We start from the raw sequence: 14,254 nt of genomic DNA on the forward strand, positions 1-14,254 counted from the left end.
CATTTGCAGCAGCAAATTCAAGCCTGAATGACATTTTGTTGGGACATCTGATGAGTAAGAATGGAACATGCTGAAAGCAGGAAATGCTCCATATTCTTTTTATGTTTTTCAAAATGAAGTACAAGGACTTCCAGATATGAAATATGACAGTGGGCCCTGCACTAAGCCAGTAGTGCTTACAACATCTTTTGAGTGCCCTTACCTGCCATGTAGATGAGTCTAGCACCCTGTGAAGCTTCTCACCCTTAGAGTGGTGTCATCAGCCAGAAAAGATGGCAGAGTCCCCTCAGCTCTACTTTGGTGCTTCCTAGCGGAGCTTCACCATTTCCTGCTGCAAGGGCTGAGGGGGCTTGTGTGCCTAGGATTTCATTGCAGCCAGCTGAGTGATGTAGTAAGAGAAGAGATGTGGGGAAGGAATTGGGGGAAAAACAGTTCAGATTTAACAATGCTGAGCTTGAGCTGAAAACTACCCTTTCCCAAGGAAAGGTCAAAGGAAATGGATGAATTTTATTTTATATAGAAATAAACTCCGTAATTTGAATTTGTGTTTGTGGATGAGATGACCCAGAAATAAAATCTAGAGAAAGAGCAGAAGTGTACCATCACAGAGAACAGTGGAATTCACACAGAAAGCTGACCAAGAGAATATTTTTCCCAAAAATGTACCAAAGATACAGTTACAGAAGTAGCAGGAGAATTCAACAAGAAAAGGGAAGAAGAGACTGATCAACAGTCAAAGGGAAGAAAACAAACATGAGGATGGAGCACTCATGCTTAGCTACAGATAGAAAGAATTCATCTGAGACTGGTGAAAATAGTCTTTGTGTGAAGGACATGCTGGAAAGGATCTAGGATTGAACTGGAACACACAACTGTGAAGAGTGTTAAGTGATTTTAGAAACAAAAGGGAAAAATAATGCAGTTATGAAAGAAAGAAAGGGGATTACGGATTTTCTGGATTCTTTTTAAAGAGAAAAAAATAAAGTTGATCTTATTTTGAGGGAAAAGAGTAGAAACATTGAGAGTTTCCCCTGGGAAAAATCAAGAAGATAGTGTTGCAGAGAGAGCAGGCAATAGAGGGGAATATTTTGAAAAAGTGAACAAAGCTGCTCTTTAATTAAGGTTTTTCCATATGCTGGGTTTTCTTGTGGTGTTTACTCCCTGAATTTTTCTTAGATAATTTTTGTAAAGTTTCAAGGATCAATGTTTGAAATCTATTATCTGTTACTACACATCTCAAATCTCTGCAAAATAAATGGTGCATTGGCCATAGTAAATTTAATATAAACTGTCTTTCTTTGAATAATGTTTATAAGCTTTTCTACTTTTTCATTAAATTTAAATGGTGATCTTCAAGTGTTATCTCAGAGAGAAAAAGGACAAAGAACATCTTACGTCATCCCTTCCTGAAGCATACAGCTCCTGGAAGAGGAAGCCCCGGGTGCTCTGAATCCCGAAAATGCTGCTGAAGCACAAAGGCTGCGGGCTCAGCACAGACTGCTGCTTAGCCTGGCTTCAGCTGTACCAGACAGACTGTTCTAGGCCAAGCAGACTGTATGCGGCAGCACCCAGGCATAACCTGCAGCTGGTATTAAGTTTATTCTCAAAATAAGTACCATGAGGGGGCCTCTGTGTTACATGCAAATACTGTCTGCTGTCCAAAATGCAGCAGAACAAAGACTCGTGAATTCCCAGGACTGTGGTGTTAGCACATAAATACTAAAGTAACCTTAAAAGCAGGGCAGTTCTCCAAAAATGAACTTATCTTCCTTTACTTAAATATAACTATTGCAATCATTTTTATTACATTCATTGTGCTACTGCCAATCACTTAATAGCGCACTCATTTTTTAAAAAAAGTCCTGTTAGTATCAGGCATCATTATAGAACTCATCCACTCACTGGCTGCAGAAAAGCTACAATTTTATGTGAGCAAAGAAAGCATAAAGGTGTTCTTTAAAATTATGATATTCTTTGAGCTCAGTTTTTAGGATAACAACTGAAAGACATAGAGGTGAACTGCTATAATGAATATGTTGAAGCAGATGTCATCTAGTGATCCTTCAAATGAGGATTTATTATTTCCTTCTAATTTAGTGATATGGTTTAATTTGACACATGAGAACAACTTTGAATGAAGATTGCTAAAGCATAGCCTCATAGCTGCACTAAACTAAATATGTCTAGCTATAATTACTTCTAAGGTATTCCCAGGTCATTTGTTCTGTATATGAAGCAACTCAAGTTACTCTATGTTTTAAGTAGGCCATTTTCTTTAGCTGCTGAAATTCCAAAATTTTGTAATGATTTAATTACAGGAAATATGATCCTGTCCAGACAGGAAACTTTTAAAGTTAAAGTATTTTGCATTTTCATATTAGCAGATATTTAGCAGAAAGCTCTGAGCTTGTGATCATTCCAAAAGATCTGGCCATTGCTAGTAGAGCTGAGCACAATTACAAAACATGGGACACAGAAGTGGCTGCATAGTGGAGCAACCCTCGGAAATGGCAGGAAGCCTGCACACCATCAGGCAGGGTTGCAAGGGTGGAAGAACCTTAGTAGCCACACTGGTGAACTTTATCAGAGTACTGCCTGGAGAAGTACTGTAACACATACTGGTCAGTGAGTTTATGGGGAGATACACAAGCTTAGGCTGAAAAGGAAGACAAATGGATTTTCCCAACACAGTGGTGCGTTTGAAACATTACTAGGAAACACACGTTGCATCCTGTGACTTGTGGTTATTTCTTTTTGCTTTGCTAATACCCTAGCAGTCAAACTAGATATTGAAAAACACTGACAGAAAATAATGAAATTACTTACGAACATGCTGAACAGTACTCCATTTCTCTACCACTTCCATTTCTAAAAATCTGCCCTATACTTCCACTGAAGGAAATTCTAAAAATTATGGCTAACAATCAAAGAAATATCACTGTGCAAAGCCAGCGTTTATGAAAACAGAGCTGAATAGGTTTTTGTTTTGATGCAACAAACACTTTTGGTGTTTTTTCAGTTTATAGGATGATTCTTGGGGAAAATGCATGTCTAAAGACAAAGCTAAAATTCTTGGTTAAAAATTGCTTGACTATTTAGTAACAGGAAGGGAATTTCATCCCTATGTCTTTAATCCTGAATTCTTCTATAAAGTGTTATATCTCTGAGACTGCATTATACATTACGCCATTAAGCAGTACTGTATTTCCCCTTGACCAGTTCAGGGCAATCCTTAGTCATTCTTGCTCCTTTCAGCCAGCCCTTTTTCCCCTACCAAAGTGTGCTCAACTTTGCTTTACATCACCAAGACAGATCTCCATGCAGTATGAACTTTATTTATAAAGGATGGATTAAACATGAATGTTACACTCCTCTAAAAAAGCTTAAATTAGCTAATCAGCTGCTGAAAACTGCACAGGTGATATTATTTACACAGGACTCCCTCCTTCCTTCCCAAAACTTAAACAGAGAATTCTCACTCTGAAACAAGAACAATGAACTATACAAACACACTGATTTATAGCAAAGTAATTTTGAAAATAGCAGTCTAAGTCTCTCATACTTACTGAACTTACTTTTTCCCTGAAAATGAACCTAAATCAGCTCTTTGGCACAGTCATATTCATGTTTCCATCACAAAGCCAATATTGTAATGGTTTCAGCTGCCTCATGGCATCTCACCAGGACAAAATATTGTCCTATCATTGGTGTCCACCCAGAAAGGACTGCCCATATATTAGAAGCCTTCTGGCAATATCTTGGACCATCCTTCTTCCTTCACCTGGATAGAGTGGCCAGCTCTGGCTGAAGGTAACACTGATTCTATAAAGACAAGCATGAAGTTTGCAACTCAGAGAATATTTCCATAAACCTAAACAGGGACAAAATCTACATTTAACAACTCGCTGTACAAAATACTGTGCTGCCTGATGCATTTCTAGAAGATGTTTTTAGATTTCTACCTACATTTCTCAGAGTTGTAGTCTCAACTTCTTGCTTTTTTGAAGCACCTTGGCAAGAAAACAGCCCCAGAAGGCATATTTTGGGAGAGCTTCAGAACCATCTCATTTGCTGTCTTGACTGCATGGGTCCAGCTTGAGGTTTGCAGCCAGTGCAATAATGTAATCAGCAGCCAAAAACACCAGTGTATTAGATGTAGTAGGTCACTTGCAGGTCAGTCTCACCATTTAGTTTCTTCATTTGTTGCAGAAGTTTTCATTTTCAGGTTTAAATGTTCAAATCTCATTTTTAAGTCTACTTTCTTGACTCCCTTCCTTATGCTAAGGAAACCAGACACATAAATAAACTTCTATCCCAATATTCCTGTATGGTAAAATTACGCAGTATGCACCTGTTCCAAAAATTAAGGTTCCAACTCAGTTCTCATTGTGTAAGAAATATACTTTACATATCTTCATATAAAAAGCCTAACTGGATCAATTGGTAGCAGTATACTGCCAGACTGTAATAATTTCTGTCACATTGTGCCAACTGTTAGATAAATAAGACTTGTATAAAACAAAATCTGCTGCTAAATTTACATTTACTATTTCTGGAATGTACAAAAAGTTTTGTAAAACTCTTACTGATGAACTTGTGTGTACTCTTTGTTTTCAGAAGAGAAATGTGTTCATTGACCTCTCTTCTGATCCAAAATGATTTCCAGTAAGTTTCTGCGTCTCTCCCAGGAATCAGTAATTACTTCCTTCAGACAATTAAATAGAAAAGTCACTTTCAGTGTTTGGAAATATAAGCGCAAATGACTGATTAAATATCATTCCAATAAACTATGAAAAGCTGTCCTGTTTCTGTTCAGAAAGCAGGAGCTCTCAAAGGTCATTTTTTGAGCTGGTGACAATTAGATTCTTGTGACACTCCTCTTTTCTAGTTTCCCAGTCTGCCTTCTGTTAAATATGTCGTCCAGTCAGGAAGAAAAGTGGTCTGTCCTCTTTGGCATTGGCAGTCTGGAATTCATCCCTCAGTCGGAACTGCCATTCATCTTCCAGCTCTAGCCGGACAACAGTCTGGCGAAGAGAATTGCGATCTTGACAAATAACACACAGGGTGGCACCTAAGCAAATGGTAAAAAAGAAACCTGTGTGAGTATCACCTTTGTTCTCCAAATCGACCAAACCCCTCCAGCCCTTAGCATGTAGGACTTCCACCAGATCCAAACAGGAGTTACAGCTATGCTTGAGAGAAAATTAAGACATTCACATGCGACTTAGAAGAGCTATATTCAACTCCTTATTTACTAGGGTCTTATTGCATAACCTAAGGTATCTAGTATCTATTTAGTAAGCAAAGTTAACAATACATTCCCCACCTTTGGTTATAGTTTGGTTTAGCTGTAACCATACTTATCATTACATAGTTGAATTAAACCTTCACTCAACAAAGCACTCAAACCACAAGCCAATCACCAGGATGGCTGGTTGAGCTCTATGTGCTTTGCTGACCAGAAATGGTCTAAACATGTCCTTAAAACCAGTCACAAACTTAAGCACTTTCGTGATTGGTAAGCTAATGTGCTACCAAAGAAGAATCACATCTGTATGAACACGGACACAGCTGAGACCAGAACGCTGAAGTGAGTAATATCATGTTTTAATAAGCAATATCTGAAACATGTAACTGTTTCATGTGAATGGCATGTTGATAACATTTTAACTTGCCTGCATGATTTCCTGGCTTGTGAAAAAAGTGTGTAATTTGGTGAAATGATTAACTTGCCATCATTCAATACACCGAAAGAGAGATGGTGAGGTAGGAGGAAATGCCCAAGACAGAAAGAGCTCAGAATATAATAAAAAGAAGCAAAAGAGACAGTCACATTGTGCTTGTTTAATGCTCAGTTGGCTGGTTAGAAGGTTAAGTAGACTACAAAGGGAGAAGGACAAATCCTGAAAACACTTTGTTACACACTATAAAAATCTGCAGGTTTATGCAAAATGAAGCTGATAGCCTCTGATCACTCACTTGAGGAAAAAATGCAGCACAAAAGCACTACTTTCATTTGCAATTACTCTGATAGCCTTGTCAGAGAAGCCATAGGCTGGCCAAAAAATGGAAATTGCTCCAGAATGAGAACAGACCCTGGCACCCCTGTGGCTCCACTAGCATGAGCAGGTAAAATCACTTCAAATCCTAATTTGCACTTTCCTACACATACCTGCATGAAACTATATTAATTGCAACAAAGAAAATAGCAGTTTATAACAATTCTGCCTGTTCCAATAGGGCATTCGCAAAGGTGTACCCACTCCAGTGACATTTATACCTGTGACTAAAACAAATCCTTAGAGTAGCACAGGCCTAAGATGGTGGGAGAACAATCTGAAAGAAGATTGCAATGTGACCACCTGCTATGCAGATGCGTTGTTTCCAGGGCTGTCCATCCACCCTACATCAGGACTACCTGGAGAGATTAGTTATTGGGAATAAATATTGACCTTTTATTTCCAGAGATAGTAAAAAGATTTTGATGGGATCTTGTCCATCATGCATTTTCTTTGAAAATTAGAAAACATTACCTGCAAGAACACGGTGGGCAATGCTTCATGCATAAAGCTAAATACCCCGTTTGCAAACACAAGGTAAGGAGCTAGCCATATACACTAGGCATAATGACCCAACATTGCCTAGCCACTTGGAAATCTGCAGAACTTAGAGCACTATTATATAACAATTTACAACAGTGCAGACCCAGCATGATCCAATATCACAGCAGTGTGCAACATATAAAAACAAATTCAAATACACACAAACACATGCACACACGTGTGTGTGTGTGTGTGTGTGTGTGTGTGTGTGTGTATTTATTTATTTATTTATTTATACACACATAAAAAACAAAAAAGTCCTTTCCTCAGGTTGCTGGCTGCCACAGACCAAGTCAATTCTCCATAATATAACTGTAGCTCACCTTTAAGAAAATGAAACTTCTTCAAAAAGCTAGCTACAACAAAGGAGTCACAGAGGTACAGCAGGAGACCACTGAATGTCAAACCAGAGGAACTGATGTTCAGAGAGTGAGGCCGGGAACTCACATAGCAAACTGCAATCTGGTTGATAAAGGAAAAAAAAAGTCAATTATCTCCAGGCTTCTATACAAAGTTACTAGCTGGGCCTTCACACCAAGCTCTCAGAATTTGCACCTGATTCAAATTCAGCTTTCCAACTCCAACTGTAGTGATCTTTACTCTTCCTTTCTAAATATCCCTCTACTAATTAAGCAGTGTTCACAGCTATTTATTAGTCATCGCTATTCATTACTATTATTATTATCAGGTTTAGATATGACAAGGTTTGAAATCTGCAGTAACAATAGCTCCCCACAGCCATAACTCTGTGACATGCCTAGCACAAGAGTTTATATACACAGGAGTAAATATAGAAACTGTGCAGTCTTACATAAAAAGAATCTTTTAAAAATGTCTAATTTCATTTACGTCTCAGTCAGATTACTCAAGTCAGTAATTGTGCATATGCATGAATGTGTGAGGTTTCCTGTAGTCTACTTACTTTGTTTCTGTGGCTACTCCTCAAACCCGCTAGGAACCATGAATATTTATAGCACTCTTTTAAGGGTTTATAAATCTCAGATTAAGCAGTCCTCCACTTCCACACAAGGCTTTGTTTCCAAAGTGCCATTGTATTACACAGTTGAGGCAGATGCCCAGCTAGCATAAGTCATCATGATTCAATAGAGCAAGGCTGGCTCAGAGCAGTTGAGATTCTGGTCCAGGATGCATATTCCTCCAATCCTGTTTTACCATATTCCAGCTCAGGTAACAATTAAAGAACTGAACTGAACTCATTTCATGTTCTGAATGGATTAGAGCTGAAAGGATGCAATGGATGAAAAGAGCAACCGAATGATGCCCCCTCCATAGAGTTTGTTTATCTAATCATGGTGGGAACTTAGGCCTGTAAGAGCTCAGCCAGAAAGGAAATTAAAAGATATAGTTCAAAACGTTCTGGGAGCAGCAGAGATGGGAAGGCCGTCACACAACTGTTTTGATAAAGAAGTTAAGTTAATCAGTAAGTCCAATAAGTCTGAATTTCACTTAATATTCAATTTAGGTGAGAAGGGGGAAAAAATTCCTCTTTCTCAAGCACCCCTTAGTGTCACATTTCTATCTGACCTGCATTTGAATTTAAATATGACCCTGGGTTTAGGTCTGAAAGGATTAGTGAGAGCCAAGAGCTCTTAAATTCTAATCTCAGCTTCTCTCATTTTGACTGTGTGTCTTGGTATTTGCTTCTCTGCTTCAGCTTATCAGCCAAAAGTGAACGAAGATATTTGTATTTTAAAGTGCTTTCTAAGGACTAGCGAGTATTTGTAAAACAATTTGTGGAGGAAATTTGCTCTAGGAAGGGCCAAATTATAACAGACTAAGGAAACACTTCTTAACCAAAAATATGTTCTTCTAATGCATTGTTAATTCAGAATCTAATACCACTCCCAGATTATATTAGTATTTCTGACAACTGTGGTATCGTTCTCTGTGTGCTTTATTTGTAGCCTCTAATAATCAATACCTGTATGGGACTTGGAAATTGGTTTCAACATTATAGTGATCTAATATTTGCTTTTTTGAAGGCTATGTAACTACTGTGAAGGAATGCATCAGAAAACTCATCCAAAATGTAGGCTATGTGTTTCCTAGAGCTGCTTGAAGATTATTTCGTTCAGTACCTGTGGTCCTAAGTTAAGGTAACAGTCCACAGAAAGCACTGGATGGTTATAATTCTTCAGTGAGAGAGGGAAGAATCGATGGCTGTGATACTGGAGGTATTTTTCAAGGAGCAATTGAGCAGGTGCTGCCAAGAAGGTATGCTTGCTGTCAGGAGCACAAATGTACTGAGCAGGTGAGATTGAAACTGGAGTGTCAGATACCTATGAGGAAAAAATATTCGTGGTACAGATCAATCCTGATCCATCAAGTCCTAATTATCTGAATTTTGGTTTGTACAAAATATGTCTCTATACTACAAATCCAAGATCTATATAAGAAGCAAAATTATTCAGCCAAATATCTACTACCAAAAGAGTTTTCAGATGTTCATGGAATTATATTGGTATTTATAGAGTGTTTGGGGTTTCTGCTTTGAACACAAAGTTCTCCTGAATATGAAATGGCATAAAGATGAGCAATTCACTCGTTATAGAAAAACCCCATTGTGAATGGTTACTTGGCTTGCAAAAAACCCCATCAAATGGTTTTAAAAGTTTTACAGGAAAATGATTTAAGTTAAATGATTCTTTTTACCAAGAATATTGGGGATTTCAGAAAAAAAAACCCAAACATTGCAGACGTACCCCATTACTGACAAATGGAGATGCGCCATAATGCCTCGGCTTTCCGTGCTACAGAGTTCAAAGAGGCAAACAGAAATTTAACAACAATGAAGCAGAATTCTCAGTTCCCACCTTAGACTTAACGTGGAAGGATCTCTGTCCTCCTACTGCAATTTGCTTTTTCATGACACTGAAGTGATTGAACTGGCAGATGAGAAGGCCAGCACTGTGGACACGCAAGTTGAAGTCAACATCATCACACGTAAATCTGGAAGAATAAAATCAGGTGTGCAGGAAGGAAAGTACAGTGTTTATGCAAAGGCCATTTGGTCTATTGGTCTAGATAGCTGGTGGACCAGGACTTCAGGGCATGTTGCAGAGTGTATCTACCCTGCAATTCAAATGTGACTGATTTATTTGGAAGTACGGAGATCAATGTCTTCTTTCAGCTGCTGGTGATTAGGGAAGGATTTGAACCATCAATGAAAAAAACAAAATCTGTCTGCATCACATTAACAACCTCCTGAAAAAGCCAACAAGACCTGCTGTAAACCTAACTTTTTTGGTCCATTATCTCTATAGGAAGATGCCAGTGATTCACTTACCTGTTCTGATTGTACTGAACATTCTGTGTTAGATCAACATTCAGCATGACGAAATCATGCACGTGGCAACAGGAGAATGGTTCCTTGATCTCAGCACTGTTTGTTTTGCTGGCCCATTTCCTCATACCAATTAAAGCATAGTGAGTGACATTGGGAGTTGCTTCAATATGTTGCAGAATTTGCTTCAAAGAAACATTCCTTTCAGTCCATGTATAGTCACTACAATAATTAGGAAAATATTTTAAATGTAAAGTATATAGGGAATAATCAGAATCTTACTCAACTGAACAGGAGTTCTCAACAGTCCAAAGTAGTCATGAGTATCAGTAAGGTAACTTCAATACCATCCTACTTTATTGCAACTTCTCATCTCTCATTCTAATCAAAACCAAAAATCAATTAGTGTTCCTATGGTGGGGACTGAAATGACAGATTCAAAACTCAGTCTAGATCTTTCAAGACAGTCACTCAGGTTTGTAAACTTTAAAGTTACCTGGGTAATGGTCCAAATGCCTCAGAGGCGGTTGCTGACTTTGTGTCATAACTTGAGTGCAAAATATAACATCCTCCCCAACCCACCTTAAAACTCCATAAATTTAAAAGTTTTGTGTGTCTTTGAAGGTTTACTAGAAATCCTGCATAGCAATGCTGCTGAGCTTAGCACTGTTCTGGGAATAGATAAAAATACCTAGTAATGTAATAAGGTAATGAAAATAATACTTGTTTAGGGATTTGAGGAACTAATAAAGGAGGCATAAAGACTGGAAGTGACAAAGGACCCAGAGGAAGTTAGCAGCCCAACCTGCACAGATTAAGTCTTTTAGCTTCCTTTGAAAAATCCTGTTAAAAATGTAAAGTAAAATGTAAGTGCCAGTGCTTGCCCAGTATATCAGGGATTGTCTACAGGACCAGAGTCAAGCTATACGGCAAAGGCTGTAAGGCACTTAAATCCTAAGGGGACAGGAATGAACAACAGGTGCTAAACTATGTTATCCAAAGGCAGATATCTAAGGAAAGTATTTATCTCATTAGGCAAATACTATTCTCTGCTTGTACAGGGTAAAAATTGCAGTATTTCAAACATGGCATTTCATAACTGATATGCAGTGAAAGCTTAAAAGAGATCAGCTGATATATTCCTCGATTGCACTATTTTACCTCTTCCTGTCTCCTGAACAATCAACTTCTACTGCGTTCCACATAACACAGGAGTCATCTGAAATGACAATGAAGGGCCAAATATCCTGGGGTTTAATTCCCAGCTCCTCCTGACGATTTCGTTCTAGCTCCAAGTTATGATAAGACAACTCTTTTATCAGAAAGTGTGCAGCACCTGCAACCAAGGACATAAACCATAAGATGAAAAGTGGTGGCAGAAATTATTTGTTTCTATCTTGGAAGCCTTTTGAAGGGAATAGTCAGGAGCTCATGACTCTGAAGGTTTTATTAATACCCTAATACTGCCCAGAGCCAATTTTTTCTGTCAATTGCCAGACAAGGGACTTAGAGGACCCCACTGGGAAACACGCAAAATGAAGCTTGACTTCTGTGGTAAAGATTTATTAGTGTCTTAAAAGTTCAGGGACTGATTTTTTTAAATTGACAAATATTTGCCCTTACTGGCATCTCTCAGGGCAAACATCTACAGATTTTGATTGACCAACCAAATAACATGGGATCAGTTTCCCCTCATCACCTACAGTGAATGTTTGGCACTACTGCTGTCTACAAATTGCACCATCAGTGAAAGCAGGGGGCTGAATGTTTCACAGAAATCATATTACCAGAAACTACGCAAGAAATGCACTTAATCAGTGCATCACTGCCTATTCCCATTGATGTCTTCCCATCTCCGTTCAACCACACACACATTTGAGACTGCATTAGTGAGCTTCCAGCCTCACAAATGCAGATGTTTCATTTCCATGAGATACAGTAGGTCTCTCCTCTAGCAAAAAGCCTGAGCATAACTCAGTTGACTAAACAGAAGTATCTAGTGCCATTCGAGGCACCTGAGATATCCACATAGCGTTAGCAGCTATGGCACATGACCTATGGAAGACCCATGTCTATACACTGTGTCTGGGAGAAAGAGTCCTTCCATTCATCGTGGTGATTAATGGACCATAGTACTAAGCACCAATAACTTCATGACTATGATGTGATTTTGAGGTATTATGGCATATTTAAGGTTCACAGCACAGTCATCATCTCATCTTTGTTAAAAAGAAAAAAGTGCAGTTTCTGAAGTATAGGTATTCTGAAAATACGACATAACTATTTCCACAAGGAAATAGAGTAGGTAACTCAGACAGAGTTAATCACCTTCCATTTCCTTTATAGTCAATAGAGGAGAGTAAGTATTTCTAGGGTGCGATTCATCTAGTTTGTTTCAGATGACTGCTTCCGGACTAAGTAATTGCATCTTAGACTGACTCACTGACTTTTCAAAGGGAGTCCAAATCACCAGGTCAGGTATGCTAGCTACAAAGTGTATGTCTAAATCTCACTGACGAATAACAACACATCAAGGGCCCAAGCTGTGTGTCTGCATTTGTAAAGACTTTTTGTTACACTTACCTACTCCTGCACTGTTGAAAATGCTTGGAAGAACAAGCATGATATGGTTGGGCCAGTACTTCTTATATATGGCCATTTCATATTCCTTGACAACTAAAACATGCAAATGACTGGCCCCATCCATTGCATGATATAAATTGAAAAGTCCATGTTCATGACGCCCAGTAGTGGGAGTAAAAGTAGGACTTTTTATGTAATCTTCACTCTGTAAATAAAGAAACAAAAATGTGAGTTTTCATATTGAGCTGGATGATGTTTAAACAAAGCAAACAAAGTCCTTCAGCAGAAATCAGATTCCCCGACACCGGAGAAACTTTATCATTTAAAATCAGCTTAAGAGGAAAAAAAAGTAACTTTTACAAGAGTTGGAAAGAAGCAAGGTCTGTCACTAAGCTTAATTGACTGGTAAGAATGTAATGGACTGCTAACTCCGACCTGCCAAGTACACATGCACCTCAAGGCTAGATCTTGTAAAGGATTTAGGTCTATATGAAGTAAGATCATGCACTGAATGCATTTAAACTCACTAGGTGCCTCCTAGTTGCTCCTCAGAATGCTGTTTCTACACAAGTTCAGGACTGTTCCAGTCTTGGCAACTGCTGTCAACCTGGTTCCTAGTAAGGCCTTTAAGGATCCAGGATGGAGGTGTGCTGCTCTACAGAATTTCTCTAAGGCCCTCACAGTTAAGCAGATTTAAAACTGCCACAGAAAAACATGGTGGTTTTGATGCCAGTGGAGTCCTATGAAGGCTAATTTAATGTGCATGGAGAAAAATATTTTATAAGAGCTTTATAATTTAGGTTTATATCTCACAGCACCTTTCAAACTTGCGGCAATATTGCAAGCACCCTTTTTATAATAGATAGATAAACATTTATTTTTTTACAGACGACAAAGCTAAGAAAGAATAAATGGATTTGGCAAAGCCTCAGAGAAGGACAGTGGCAGAAACAGGAAAAGAATCCATAAGGACCTGGGGCACAGCTCCAGTTATGTAGCTGAGCACAAGTTTATTGGGTGAGGATGAGTAGGAGGTTCCATCCTCAAATGGCACTGTTGCAGCTGTGTTGTTGCCTGGGTTCTCCCATTTCAGACTTGAGCTGCACATAAAACTGGAGGGTTGTATTGACAGTAATTGTTTTTTGTAAGCTTATTTTCTCCAGGATAGAACTGCCACTGCTCACTATTTTTCCACTGATTTCTCCAATAATCCAAGGAGCGTAACCTGAACCAGGCACAGCTTGGTCATGGCTATTATGAGTCACTGTGAAGGCCAACATCAGAGATTGCATAGCCTGCTCGAATGGATGATCTTACAAACTGTTTTCTATAAGTGCCATGTGAGTCTTCAGACAGTCTTAAATCCATGACAAAGTTTCTGTGAAAGCCTTATTTTTATGTGAAAGTATTTGAGCATTTGTGCAGAACCACATAGGATATTCTGACACCTTCCTCTACAGTGAAAAATTGCTTTCTCTTAGTAAACTATTTGATAAGCACAACCACATCTCTGAGGCTCACTGCTGAAATCATTCTCACTTTAGTATCTTAAACCCATAACCAAAGAACTTTTACTCCAGATAAGAATGTATAAACTGTCCATTCTGGATAATGAGCTAAAGAAACAGTTTATTGGCGGCTTGATGGTTTTTCTTCATGTCTCCCTTTCTATGAGAGAATACAAGCTTAGTGCCTCATAATCTCCTGACAGAAGGATCAGAAGTGTAAACTTTAACAAGTTTTAAAACTTGTCTTGTGTCTCTCC

At 38.6% G+C, this 14,254-nt stretch overlaps 1 protein-coding gene across 8 annotated transcripts in view; it reads right to left on the minus strand.

Moving 5' to 3' along the window:
- Nucleotides 1-3,315: 3,315 nt before the first annotated feature.
- GREB1 (growth regulating estrogen receptor binding 1) overlaps nucleotides 3,316-14,254 on the minus strand; it is a 100,399-nt gene continuing 89,460 nt past the window's right edge. For all 8 annotated transcript variants that reach the window (XM_026097225.2, XM_026097227.2, XM_026097223.2 and 5 more), the window contains 7 exons: nucleotides 12,490-12,694; nucleotides 11,068-11,242; nucleotides 9,910-10,128; nucleotides 9,437-9,572; nucleotides 8,702-8,902; nucleotides 6,926-7,064; nucleotides 3,316-5,071 (listed from right to left, as the gene is read on the minus strand). In XM_026097225.2, the coding sequence (XP_025953010.2) occupies nucleotides 4,908-5,071; nucleotides 6,926-7,064; nucleotides 8,702-8,902; nucleotides 9,437-9,572; nucleotides 9,910-10,128; nucleotides 11,068-11,242; nucleotides 12,490-12,694 (1,239 nt within the window). In that variant the 3' untranslated portion in view covers nucleotides 3,316-4,907. The remainder of the gene's footprint in view (nucleotides 5,072-6,925; nucleotides 7,065-8,701; nucleotides 8,903-9,436; nucleotides 9,573-9,909; nucleotides 10,129-11,067; nucleotides 11,243-12,489; nucleotides 12,695-14,254) is intronic.

This window comes from Dromaius novaehollandiae, chromosome 3, assembly GCF_036370855.1.
Source record: "Dromaius novaehollandiae isolate bDroNov1 chromosome 3, bDroNov1.hap1, whole genome shotgun sequence".
Taxonomy (NCBI): domain Eukaryota; kingdom Metazoa; phylum Chordata; class Aves; order Casuariiformes; family Dromaiidae; genus Dromaius; species Dromaius novaehollandiae.